General features: G+C 39.5%; 1 protein-coding gene across 1 annotated transcript; it reads left to right on the forward strand.

The window, feature by feature from the left end:
* The first annotated feature begins 288 nt into the window (after positions 1–288).
* On the forward strand, positions 289–13,984 carry LOC135474667 (aspartate aminotransferase, mitochondrial-like). The gene is made up of 11 exons (XM_064754204.1): positions 289–394; positions 1,985–2,141; positions 4,626–4,754; positions 4,997–5,056; positions 5,424–5,497; positions 6,072–6,159; positions 6,650–6,718; positions 7,018–7,204; positions 7,529–7,694; positions 9,982–10,132; positions 11,612–13,984. The coding sequence occupies exons 1-11, from the start codon at positions 297–299 to the stop codon at positions 11,732–11,734; spliced, it is 1,302 nt and encodes a 433-aa protein (XP_064610274.1). The 5' UTR covers positions 289–296; the 3' UTR covers positions 11,735–13,984.
* Positions 13,985–14,780: the final 796 nt, after the last annotated feature.

The raw sequence follows: 14,780 nt of genomic DNA on the forward strand, positions 1-14,780 counted from the left end.
TCCAAAGATGGAATTTCTCCAGGATGGCCTTTTGCTGTTAGGTAAGTTTGCCATGGCAGCAATCCCATTAGCTGTACTTTCTCCAAGACAGTAGTATTTTATAGTTTCACAGAGGCCTAATTAAGTTCTTCATTGTTCAGTCACTCTAAGTTTCGCATTAAGTCTGGCTAAAATAGAAGGATTACCCGCGGATAGAGATAATGAAATAAGATACACACTGCCTGATAAATTTGTCATTAAGAGTGGTCCCCCTTTATTGGAGTTCTTCTTTTTCAGCGTGTTAGATGACCTTGACAATGGCGCTCCGCAAGTCCTTCTCTTCTGTCAACGTTTCCAGAAATTTGGCAAAAAATGCTGTGGCAGCAACATGCTCGGCGTCCACGAGGAACAACAGGTTAGTGGTCACAACAGCCATTCAAACTGTTGCAGTCTTTGAGCTATTGCAACGGTGTCTCGAAAGTTGGTGTTGCCACGATCGTAATGATAACCAAGCGCATCCCACACCTCGCAGTGTGCACATGTAGCGACCAGTGCTACATGCAGTAAGAAATCAGTCTTCAGTGACAATAGTGTGACTGAATTAACAATGAATTTAAGGTGCTTTGACATAGCAGGGGATGTCCCCAAACTGAATGACGCATGAAAGCGTTTAGACAAACCCCATAGTACTATCAGCAGCAAGGCCTGGTTTTGTGGTGCGAGCATGTTGTTGTGGCACAACTACATGTAAAGAGTATTAAGTAGGCCATTTAAAAAATTTCATAGAGTTGTTTGGCACAAAATTTATCCATCAAATACCTCTCCATTGCCTTTAATTTTGCAGACACGTATAATCCATATCGTTTCGTCGTTCGATTTGTTACAAGCAAATGTTATTATTATAAGGTTATTCTTTATGCCGGGTGGGCCCGACTTTTCTGAGTGTGCGGTTTTAAAATTCTGACATTAATCGCATTGAGTATCATAAAAACTTTACGGGTAGTTCCTATACCTTAGGGACCTCCATGGCCAGCACGGCACAGTGACCCAGGTGTCGCTGTGAGTTGAAGTCCAGCTCATGCTGGCTTCCTCTCCGGCCATGAGTGGGACTGTCTTCCAGCAACCTAGGGATGGTGGTGGGTTTCCCCGGGCTCTGCCCGGTTTCCTCCAACTATAATTTTGGCCGCCATGGTATAAGTGAATTATTCTTGAGTACAGCGTGAAACGCCAGTCAAATAAATAAATACTTAATACATTATACTGCAGGGAGCGTTTGTCCCCAGTGTTGGTCCTTGATCAATTCCCAGACCTTCATTAATTGTGGGAGCAGATCCTTCACTGAACTCAACGTACATCATATTTTCTACAAATTGAAACTAACTAAACACAAAAACATGAACTTCACAACTCTCAAATTATTTATTATACCATGAGTAATTATGTTTTTGATGATATTTGTGTTTCCCAGTCGAAAGTTCAAACAGATGCATGTTTTTCACAATAAATCCTCAGAACTGTTAATTCTAAAACAGCTGTGGTGTCCTCCATTCTTGTCCTAATGGTCAGGATTCTATCTGATGACCAAGTGAAGCTCACACTGGATTTATACAGCTGTGGCTTCGTCTTGTGAGAAAAATCAGCAACCGTACAACCGTGGCCCAACTCATTTTTTACTCCAACTAGTGCAGATTGAGTAAATTTAATTAATCATTTAATACCTTTTGGTCTATGTTCCAACAACAGGATCTGTCATAAGTTGGTGTATAGCATATCCTGAAACTTGAAGATCCTTTAGAAACAAGTCATGTCTATGGTTACATGAAAACATAGTTGTAGTATCCACCTACTGTTTAAGTGATTGTAACAGTAGTCCGACAACCTCAACACCATAGTAGTGATAGGGTTTAATGGTCAAGGATGGCCCTGCGTAATATGAAGAATAAAAGGCTGTCTGGTTTATACATGTGTGATTGTCAAGTTGAAGGATTCCCTTTGTATTCCACAGCTCCTGGTGGTCTGGGGTGGAGATGGGTCCCCCAGATGCTATCCTTGGGGTCACAGAGGCTTTCAAGGCAGACTCTAACCCACAGAAGATGAACCTGGGGGTGGGAGCATATAGAGATGACAATGGCAAACCCTATGTTCTACCAACAGTCAAAATTGTAAGTAGGACACATTAAAGTAAGTGTTTAGCACGAGGCATTGGCCTCTGTCCGTGTATTGATAGCTTTCTAATGAGAACGTTGATCTTAATAAAGCAAATGTGTGTTCTGTCACTAGCCAGGCCAGACTTTAACCATACTTCTTTGCGTTAATCTTCTCAGCCTTCATCTGCCTTAGATTGGGAGTTTTTAGACTCTTCCACTCTCATTGTTGTTGTGGCCTTGTAGCTGTTAAGTGGTTTTGTTAAAAGCCATATGTACATCACACACAAATGGGAAAGTTTGCCAGTAACTTCACCAATATAGATGTAAGAAACCGCCATTGTATACATTAAAAAGTCTTAAGCATGGCATTAAAAAGCAATCAAATAAATGAAAATAGAGTGAATGAAATTTAAGGGAAAAATAAACCACATGTGGATATTGAGGTGGATGAGGAATAATGTGTCTTCTGGATGAGGAATAATGTGTCTTCTGGATGAGATATAATGTGTGTTTTGGATGAGGTATAATTCATAATAAGAGTCTTCATAAAAGCAGAACCGAACTGAATAGCGGTTCATAAAATCAGTGTGTATCAATCCCTGCAATGGCAATGGCCCTGTCCTCTATAAAGAGGGATCTCAGATTTTCTGTTAACACAAATGGCAAAGGTTAACTGACTAATTGAAGATATCAATTTAGTAGGCTTAGGTAGAATTGATGAAAGTTAACAATGGTTTCTGAAAAAGTGGGCCAAACTCTTGACTATGAATATCAGGGTAACTATTTTTAAGTGGTTTTATAAAGTTTTAAATGTGTATGATGGATTTATTGTAAGTTTTGTTGTTCAAGATTTTATTAAATTAACAGGGAATTTTTCTTCATTCATTCATGCGCTGAGTAGATGTTCATATGAAATACAGCAAATAATTTATGACTTAATGTATTGATTTCAATCAATGTAAAGACATAAGTTAGGGACGATACAGGTATTGTAAAACTACAGCATGTATTGACCTGAATTTTTACGTATATATCAAGCACAATGACACGAGGCGGATGTTCCATCATTAATGCACTGTGTGCATATTAATTAGCATAAATGACAAATTTCAAGATTTCAGTACTTTGATGTATTGAGCCAAAGATTTGCATTCAAGTGTCCCTTTCAGGTGAGCTCTTTTGTAGCTTTGCTATCAAATCTATGTTAAGAATTGCCTCACCATTTTAAAATGTGAGTATTAAAAACACAGCACACTGACATTCCTTTGCTTTGGAATTAGGCTGTTTGGTAAACAGCTCACTGATTGTTGTGGAACAAGTCCTACAATCCCGCATGTACCTGTAATGCCTGTAGTACTTGGAAGTTCTATTACCTTGGTGCCAAACAAGTGTCACCATGACCTGGTTTTTCTCATCACTGCATGTGTGTATGAGATAACCACTGTGACACTTGTACATTTACACCCACTTTCTAACTGATAAAAGTAGGCCTACAAACATAATGTGAAATGTAAGATATGGTATATAAGTTAGGTTCCTTCAGAGACGTAGGGTTCACAGCTAGCTACCAGTCCACTTGAGGCTTGTCTACTAGGACGCGTTAGATAGAAAATTAGTGCTCTTTTGAATCTTGTGTTCCATTTTATCATAGGAAAGATAGGAAAACAATGCTATTTATTTATTTATTCATATGATTTGTGTTTTATGCCGTACTCACTTATTAGCATTGTGGTGGGAGGAAAACAGTAAAAAAACTGACACAAAGCTGAGTCAAAATTCATATTTCAACACCTTCAGCGATATGGCCTAGTCAGCTGCATGGTGAAATTTAGACATCAAACCTCATTTTGTTAACTAAGAGAACAAAGGATAAAAAATAGGTAAGGATATATACAACACTAACAAAACACATTGATTCACAAGAAGTGATGTAGATTTGAAATTGTTACGACCTGAAGGATATCATAGTGGCCTATAACATGGGGGGTAGTGGTTTTTGCGTAAATGTAAAAAGCTTTACCACTCTTAAGCTTATGAGAAAAATACAGACTAAGAATCTGTAGTTAGGTCCAGCATTGAAAATATGTTTCTTTGACTGTCTCTTCAAAAGAGGGTTTCATTCTAGAGGTTTTAAGAGATTTTGATAGAATTTTCATTTCTCTCTCTGATTATGAATTTCTTAAAAATCCCCATCTTTTTCATAAGCAAAAAAAAAAAAGAAAAATAGAAGAATTCCCTACAGATTAGGAAGGTTTTTTTTATAATTTATTTTTTATTTGGTTGGGTTATGCCCAACCAATAAGTTTTTGAGGATGTCTTTATAGTCATCTTACGGATGGCTGAATTGTAGGCTAACTAATATTTGCTTTGGCCAAGAAAAGAAAAACATATTAGGTTGGGTAAAAAAACTGTAAGCATAGAGAAGTTTAGAAATACGTTAGAAATTAACAGTGTTGAAGATGATGGTGTTACTTAAGACTAATGTTGTGTATTTTTTAGGCAGAGCAGAAGCTCCTAGACCAAGGACTGGACAAGGAGTATGCTGGCATTGGAGGTCTGCCGGACTTCTGTAAGGCTTCAGCACAGCTGGCCTTTGGGGAAGATAGTTCCGTGGTCACCAAGGGACTGGTAAGCTCAAGATAGTCACCTGCAAAGGCTTATCTGTATGTGATGTTTTAAATGAGGGCCTGGTATTGGTTTAATGTGAATGAAATAATGTTGAAAGTGAGACAAAAATAAGTGGAAGATGCCAAGTATAGGCTGTCCTGGTGTTGATGTGACTGAAATAATGTTGAAAACGACCTAAAATCCAATGAAACAAATGAATACTACTGGTACAAGTTCATATCGTAAATGTATCTGTTTTTCAGAACACAACAGTACAAGGTATATCAGGCACAGGATCTCTTAGGATAGGCGGTGCGTTTCTGGTAAGTATTTACGGTGTCAAGTATGTGACCAAGTGGGTGTAGAATTTGAACTGAAACTTTCTTATTTATTTGTTTATATATAATAGCAAGGTGCCCGGTTTGGACTGTGTGTCAAGAGGTAAGACTTCATACCCACCCACAAAAACAGATGGACATTACATAAAGAATAATAAATAATTTGGGAGACAGATATAGAGTGCCATCATTGCCTGTAGCATAGTAAGATTCAGTTTTGATTTGGCTTTGACATGTGGATATAAATACTAATCAGTTTATAAATAAAACAGCAACATAAAAATGTTGAAATCTTCAAGCTCCAACTCTGGATACCAGTATAGAGTGATGATGTGTTGTTTTGTATTTACAGAATAAATGGTATCCTAAAAAGCAGGATATTTATTTGCCTACTCCCTCCTGGGGAAACCATACTCCTATATTCAAGTAAGTCTTTTCTAGCACTCATGAGAATCTGTTTTCCTGATAATGGTTTTTTCCAGTTATTAATCATAGGAGTCATGACAGCATTCTGAAGCAGTTAGTTTCACAGAGGATTTTCCCAGTGAATATTGTTCAAGTGTCAGGTGGAAATAATTTCTAACACAGAAGCGAATGGTGAGTTCGCCTCTTCACTCTCATAAAAATAGTGTTTATGGTATTCGAATTTTGCTGTGTAGTCATTTATGTATTACTTCTATTGATATTCTTTCTTTCTTTTCTCTATGACATGTATGTTATAGGTCAGTGTGTCTAACTGTGCAATAATAGACGTTTAATAACCAATTTGTAATACAAAATGTATTATTACTTAGCCACAATTTTTTAAAAACTAAATAAATAAAATAAAACACTAACATTATCTGACTGTCCAATAAAAATAATCATGCCTGCATTCTGTGTTACGTGTATTATTGTTTACCTGACATCCCTTTAGTGAGGTAAATTCAGCGCCATATGGTCCTGTTGTATATAACATCACAGAAATAAACAGAGCCATCTTTCTATGTTATTCTTGTAGACATGCTGGACTTGAGGTGAAGGCCTACAAATACTATGATCCAAAGACCTGTGGTTTTGATTTCAAGGGAGCTCTGGATGACATATCAGTGAGCATGTTACATAGAACATCAATTTGAATTAATCAAGTCTCCTGTTACTTAAATTCTTTAAATTTATGAACAGTACTTTCAATCATAACTCTGGTTGTACATGGGAGGGTCCGCAGAAACCGGCAGATAGTCACCGGTTTCCTCCCACCATAATGCTCATCGCCATCGTTTAAGTGAATTATTCATGAGTTCGGCGTAAAACTCTAATCAAATAAGTAAATAAATAAAGCAACCAGTCGTAACTCAAAATGTTTCCTATTTTACTGAATTGCGTAGGATTACTCATTTATAAAGATGTTCATGAAATAGACATTAAATTTACCTGGTGAGATGGTTGAATTTTGTTTTGGTGAAAAATAAAGCCGGCCATTTAACATAATTAAAATGATAATGAGCATATGATGGATGTTAAAGTCTGAAACCAATGGGCTGCGAAACCACTTCAGCAATATTGCAACAATTTTTTTTTTTCTGATTAATTTGACAGAAAATTCCGGAAGGTTCCATTATATTGCTCCATGCCTGTGCTCACAATCCAACAGGTGTGGATCCCAAGGTGAGATAACTCTGATTGATAATACAAAAATCAGGACTTCATAAAACGTTATTGTTTGTGTGAAAGACCATATGATAAGATCATTGAAACTAACGATTTAGTTTATATTTTATCCATGGTTCACATAGGTTTAGAGGTCAATTAATGCTAGTTAAAATTATTACTTGTTTTAAAGTCATCTGGAAAAGTCCTTGATGGTGAGAAAAGCATATATTTTACAAAGTAAACATACAAATAGTAATTCATCCTTTGAGAAGCCTTGAAATTTTGATTGGGATTCTCTGTGTTTATAATTGTAGCCAGAGCAGTGGAAGGAAATTAGCAGTATTGTCAAACAGAGGAAACTCTTCCCATTTTTCGACATGGCTTATCAAGGATTTGCCAGCGGAGACATCAGCAAGGATGCCTTTGCACTCCGCTATTTTATCGAAGATGGTCATCAGGTGGCATTGGCACAGTCCTATGCCAAGAATATGGGTCTTTATGGTATGGAAGATAATGTCATGAAGTATTATATCTGGATTAATTTAGCATGATTAGCATATGCTCTACATCTGAAAGATAGTACCCTATACTGTGATGGTTTACCCCAAAACTTGATAATTAATTAGTCGAAATTTATGAGCTTCCAAATAATTGACATGAAATATCTTATTTATTTATCTGAATGGTGTTTTACACTGTTTCATATGACATAATCAAACGTGTTTGTGTGAGAGCAGTGGTGTGATATGTGACTTAAAAGACTACATAAGTTTTGTCTTGTTGCTAAACTATTTTCACTTATCCTTGTACATTACCTGTCCACAGGTGAGAGGGCAGGAGCATTCACCATTGTGTGCTCATCCCCGGAGGAGGCGCAGCGTGTCATGTCCCAGGTGAAGATCCTTATCCGACCCATGTACTCCAACCCCCCCATCCATGGGGCGAGACTGGTCTCTACCATACTCAACACACCAGAGCTCAGATCACAGTGGTGAGTACTATAACTCTCCCCATTCATGAGGTGAGACTGGTCTCTACCATACTCAACTTCCCAGAGGTCCGATCACAGTGGTGAGTACTCCAACTCTCCCTGTCCATTGGGCGAGGCTTGTTTCTACCATACTCAACTTCCCAGAGGTCCAATCACAGTGGTGAGTACTCCAACTCTCCCCATCCATGGGGCGAGGCTTGTTCCTACCATACTCAACTTCCCAGAGGTCCAATCACAGTGGTGAGTACTCCAACTCTCCCCATCCATGGGGCGAGGCTTGTTTCTACCATACTCAACTTCCCAGTGGTCCGAACACAGTGGTGAGTACTCCAACTCTCCCCATCCATGGGGTGAGACTGGTCTCTACCATACTCAACTTCCCAGAGGTCCAATCACAGTGGTGAGTACTCCAACTCTCCCCATTCATGGGGTGAGACTGGTCTCTACCATACTCAACTTCCCAGAGGTCCAATCACAGTGGTGAGTACTCCAACTCTCCCCATTCATGGGGTGAGGCTTGTTCCTACCATACTCAACTTCCCAGAGGTCCGATCACAGTGGTGAGTACTCCAACTCTCCCCATTCATGGGGTGAGACTGGTCTCTACCATACTCAACTTCCCAGAGGTCCGATCACAGTGGTGAGTACTCCAACTCTCCCCATTCATGGGGTGAGACTGGTCTCTACCATACTCAACTTCCCAGAGGTCCGATCACAGTGGTGAGTACTCCAACTCTCCCCATTCATGGGGTGAGACTGGTCTCTACCATACTCAACTTCCCAGAGGTCCGATCACAGTGGTGAGTACTCCAACTCTCCCCATTCATGGGGTGAGACTGGTCTCTACCATACTCAACTTCCCAGAGGTCCGATCACAGTGGTGAGTACTCCAACACCCCATCCATGGGGCGGGGCTTCTTTCCACCATACTCAACACACCAGAGCTCCGATCACAGTGGTGAGTACTCCAACTCTCCCCATCCATGGGGCGAGGCTTGTTTCTACCATACTCAACACACCAGAGCTCCGATCACAGTGGTAAGTACTCCAACTCTCCCCATCCATGGGGCGAGGCTTGTTCCTACCATACTCAACACACCAGAGCTCCGATCACAGTGGTGAGTACTCCAACACCCCATCCATGGGGCGAGGCTTGTTCCTACCATACTCAACACACCAGAGCTCCGATCACAGTGGTAAGTACTCCAACACCCCATCCATGGGGCGAGGCTTGTTCCTACCATACTCAACACACCAGAGCTCCGATCACAGTGGTGAGTACTCCAACTCTCCCCATCCATGGGGCGAGGCTTGTTTCTACCATACTCAACACACCAGAGCTCCGATCACAGTGGTAAGTACTCCAACTCTCCCCATCCATGGGGCGAGGCTTGTTCCTACCATACTCAACACACCAGAGCTCCGATCACAGTGGTGAGTACTCCAACTCTCCCCATCCATGGGGCGAGGCTTGTTTCTACCATACTCAACTTCCCAGTGGTCCGAACACAGTGGTGAGTACTCCAACACCCCACCCATGGGGCGAGGCTAGTTTCTACCATACTCAACTTCCCAGAGGTTCGATCACAGTGGTGAGTACTCCAACTCTCCCTGTCCATCGGGCGAGGCTTGTTTCTACCATACTCAACTTCCCAGAGGTCCAATCACAGTGATGAGTACTCCAACTCTCCCCATTCATGGGGTGAGACTGGTCTCTACCATACTCAACTTCCCAGAGGTCCAATCACAGTGGTGAGTACTCCAACTCTCCCCATTCATGGGGTGAGGCTTGTTCCTACCATACTCAACTTCCCAGAGGTCCAATCACAGTGGTGAGTACTCCAACTCTCCCCATTCATGGGGTGAGACTGGTCTCTACCATACTCAACTTCCCAGAGGTCCGATCACAGTGGTGAGTACTCCAACTCTCCCCATTCATGGGGTGAGACTGGTCTCTACCATACTCAACTTCCCAGAGGTCCGATCACAGTGGTGAGTACTCCAACACCCCATCCATGGGGTGAGGCTTGTTCCTACCATACTCAACTTCCCAGAGCTTCTGTTGTAGAGGTACACATAATACCTCATCCTCAAGGTATCACAGCCTTGGTCAAGTGTAACTTTTGCATAAAATATGATAACTAGAGAAGGATAGAATATGTGGGAATATGAATTTCTTCATTAGCTTTTTCTGAAATCTTGATTTCTTTGTTTGAAATGACCTGCAGTGGAACATAGTCATTGTTTAATCTCGGATATTGACATTCAAGCTGGTTGTTTTGCCCAGGCTGGTGGAGGTGAAGGGAATGGCAGACCGCATCATCAGTATGAGAGAGAAACTTAAGTCAGGGCTGCAGAAGGCAGGTTCCAGCCACAACTGGCAGCACATCACCGATCAGATAGGCATGTTCTGCTTCACGGGATTAAAACCCGACCAGGTAAGTAACCAATCTGGGCAGGCATTAAGGGAGAAAAGTGTGGAAGAGCTTGTATGGTATTACTGGCTCAGTGGCGTATGTCTGGCTGCTTTTCTGAGGGTGTAATCACCTGAGCACAGATGTCAATGAAGCAATGAAGGTACAACAAGAACAAAAGCGGTTTCCCCTGGGCTCTACTCAGTTTCAATAAATAAATCAATCAATCAAAACAGCTTGCAGTGAGAACTATGTAATGTACCTTTCTGGGCTTTCTAGCTAGCCTGGACAATTGTGACAAACTAACTGAAAACACCCGTATCTACACATAGTAATACAAGGAATGTAAAAACAATATGAATATGAGCTGATTTGGTGGCATATGTAGACGTGCTGAAATGCATATTGCGCTTGGACCCAACATACCGGAAGTCACCTGCAGAGCATGGTATGAATTGCTTGCTGTCACATGTATCTGATTAGAGTCTAAAGCTCTTAACATGACAGAATCAAACACGTACTAAATGGCACTGTATTCCATTACACCAAGGTGTTGTCTTCAGAAATGTAATTTACATTTTATAGTTTTTTCAGCCCATTTAAAACAAAAGTGTGCCCTGTTGAAAGCTTGATCTATAGGCTGATGACTTAGAATGGGGCTCAAATAAAGGCTTTCGATATTCTATGTGTTTTGGAAAGGCACTAAGAAGTTGTGGGCCTACCATGGATTCATTGAAAGAAAATTACGCAGATTTATAGGGGAAAACAAAATGACCCCCGTCGTAAAATGCTGAAAACATAATTCTTTCTTTTTTTCTTTCTCAATTGTACAAAGAGGTGACTTTACATTTGGCTTATTTCTCTTTTCTGCAAACCCGGGTTATATTGTTTATGAAAATGCAGTAAAATGATACCAGCATAGAGCAAATACAAGATGAATACCATTGTGCTTCCTTGATTGGTCCACGATTGTCAGTTGAGCCAGAAGGCTACATACTCATTTTTCGTCAGCAAATATTTCCTTTTAAAATGTGCAGAAATGACTGACATTCATGGATAACACAACGGTCTTAATTTTGAATAATTTGTTCACTCCTGAATTGTTTTTTGGACACGTTTAACTTGTCCTCCCTGTTCATGTTGATGGCAAACCTCTACTTGCTTCGTCATTCACAAGTGCCTACGAAAATTACAAAGAGCAAAAAGGTGATGAGACACAAAACCTCAAAATAAAAGCAGAATCAACTTTTGAAATAGGACTTTTAACATATGAAAAGGCTGCATTACAGTGACAAAATCCAAAAGTGTTGTTATGAAGGTATCTTGTCACACACGAAAGTTATGAAAAACATCACATTTAAGTTCACCACTGATCTAGTGTGGGTGGGTAGGATAGGGGATTTATTTTTACTTCTGGTTTTCTTGCAGGATGCATATTGTTTGTTTATGATACATTTGTTAACCAGCCACCTCAGCATGTTTCTGTCTGATTGTCCTTCTCAGGTGGAGAAATTAACGAAGGAGTTTTCCGTGTACCTGACTAAAGATGGCAGGATATCCATGGCTGGTATTAGCTCTTCCAATGTAGACTATCTGGCCCAGGCTATCCATGCTGTGACCAAGTAATCCAGCATTGTACAGGGTTGTTGTCTGTACCAGTATATAGAGTGCTGTCTCCTTCAGAATGCTGTGATTGCTGTATAGAAATCTGTTAACATACATGTACATCCCAGACTTAAACTAGGTATTATCCAGGCTTACTCTCCTTAAATTTGTTGAAAAAAATTTCATGACTTTTCTCATGACTGATGTCACCCGATAGTATCCTGACCAAATATGTTAAGGCTAAGAGTTCATCAAATATGTTAAGGCTAAGAGTTCATCAAATATGTTAAGGCCACGGGGAGATTTTAATGCATTTCTTAGAAAGTTATACCCCATGTTTCTTGTGGATGTGATACCATTGAGAGCAGTCTCCCACTTGAGAAAAAAATATCTCTCTGTTGAGGTATTGGCATGCAAATTATTTAGGTGTAGTTAATGATGCCAGGTAGTGCTCACATTAACATGAGGCATTGTTAGCATTTCCTCTATTCTCATTAATTATTGCCTATTGTTTGTGTAGCTAGGAAGTTACCTATCAGACAATTGCCTCACCACTCCTGTTTATGCCTCCCCACTCCTATTTCATGCCTGGAGGCATTTGTTGCATATTTAAGTGAGAGATTTTTTCCTGTATGTAAGCTATAGCAGTAAGAAAAAATTTCACTTTCTAATGTTAGAGCTTTTTTACTTAGTGCATACATACATGATTGACAGGAAATTCCCTGTTCGACTTTGCAAGTGTTCTGTACCTTAATTACCTAGCCTAAGGTAAGTTGTTAGTTTTTATGTAGCTTTTTATTTTTATCTTAAAGAAGTAAAACTAAAAGGAACAATTTTATATCAGTATTCTCACTTCCCAGTTACCATACCAAAACGTAATAAGGTAGTGAAGCCAGTTATGTTGATCAACTTGATGAAAGATTTCTCATCACAAATAACCAATAAACTTTTGCGGTCAAACATGTCATTTGCATAAATTACATTTTGTGACAAATAGTGCTATTTCCAAACATGAAAGTTCGCATGAATATTTTTGAGATAAAAATTAAAAATTATATGCTTAGTGGAATGAACACTGTGTATGATTGTTGAAATTTCTACGCATGTTTTTAAGAAATTGATACTTGTAAAAGGATGCTGTATTTACAGTGAAAGACCAAAGTAAGATTTGAACGTTTCATGTTCTCTGATGTTGAAAGTTTTAGTACATTCAGTTGAAAATAAAGATACATAAATATTTGATATGCTGGGTAATTAGGCGGTTACAAAGTTTGTGGGGTTTAAAATGAGTAACCTTATTACTAAGTAATGATCCCTTACTGTGTGATTTGGTGCATTGTTTCATGAAGAACAGCTTGTCATATGTATGCTTAAATTGTAAAAACGTCAACTTAGAGAGTTCCTCAACTACTTAAGCAGGGCAAATAATCAATTGCTGGTGTGTGTTAATGTCTTTATGGTAAGTAATAGATGGGTTGTCTTTTTACTTTTTTTCAAAATGTTTCGATCACTCTGCAAGATTGAGTATGGTCAAAGTTTGCAGCCACTGATTTAGTCTTAGATTCCATACCACTGCACCACAGTAAACTTAGCTCTTTTAAGTGAATGTTAGACAGTATGTACAAACAATGTATTACATTGATGAAGAATTTTTGAGCTGGCTCTCCTTCGGTGTATGTATAGTGTGGTTTGTACACTCACGTGAATAATCACGACTGATTTATTGCGGTTGATTGGGTGGTACATTTGCCTGAGTTGTGATCTAAAACTGATATACCTGGTCAGAATAATATAATCGTGCTCTCAATTGATCTGTTAATATTAGGGACATTAGTTGATCGTTTGATATAATTGATCACATCCGATAAGTGTATTGTCGTATATCAGTGATATCAATTAGTCACATTGACGATATGTGTTCGTTGAAGCATGGACAAACTGGATGAAAAGACTGTGAAAAAGAAGACAAAAAATGAGTAAAGTTTGTCAGCTGCTGACCTAGTTAGCTGATGTGTTACTGTATCGAAAGATTTCAGCAGCGTTATGTATGTATGTGTGTATCCGATGGGCAATGTGATCTTACTAAAATAAACAAATTTTAGAGATTTTAACATTTTGTTTTGTGTCGGAAAGGGTTATGTTGGGAGTTACCGTATGTAAACAAGTGATGCTGTCAGTGATTATGATTCTGTGGAACAGATAACTTGATTATACAGTTTGTGAATGAGAATGAACAGGAGGTTGTGGAAAAAAATTATGGCGTTTGTGTTGTTTTATGTGTAAACCTAATTCGAGCGTCTCCCGAACGTCTCAAGCCAAGAGCGTTGAATTGAAAGAATACAAGAGACCTGTACATGTTCAAACCGGAGTTACACATATGCGCTCGTAGTGTAATAAAATCATGTAGAGTAAGAATTATAACGATATTGGTAGTGATTACCTATTTTGCGCCCATTATGTAGTCAAATGTGTTTTCTGCTACACTAATGTATTTGTGTGAATAGAGTTTAATATTTGTAACAAGGTTACTACAGGCGTAGGCCGCCCTCTCGCTGGCTCATTGCACTAAGAATGAATGAATGATCATGGCTTAACGCCACATCGGCAATATTTCAGCCATATCGTGGCGAGATGTTGGTCGTTTGTGGTTCACAATATCCGAATCCAGTGGTCACTCACACGGTCACTGTTGTTTGTTTGGGGATTTGTCAAGTATCTAGCGAAAGAGACTTCTTACTAACCAGGCTCTATCCCTGTTTCGTTAATAAGTTCTTAAATACGGGAATCGTTCAAGGTTAAACAGGAAGCCCAAACTGGCTGATTTTGGTAAACAGGGTAATCAACGCTTATGTGTTTCCAAAACTAATAAGTTGCAAGGGTCGTATGTGTGCAGACAACCATGTGAATACAGGTGTGCTTTATTACGGGAGCCTGGGTGCAATGTCAGAAACCTGCGAGGACCAGGCCTACACATAGTGTAACACATATAGAACAATGGGCAGAAAGAGCTACGTTTGATATACCTGTTCGTACTTTTGTTATATTTCTTTGTACTTATGCTACTCTT

Source organism: Liolophura sinensis, chromosome 9 (assembly GCF_032854445.1).
Source record: "Liolophura sinensis isolate JHLJ2023 chromosome 9, CUHK_Ljap_v2, whole genome shotgun sequence".
NCBI classification, from domain to species: Eukaryota; Metazoa; Mollusca; class Polyplacophora; order Chitonida; family Chitonidae; genus Liolophura; species Liolophura sinensis.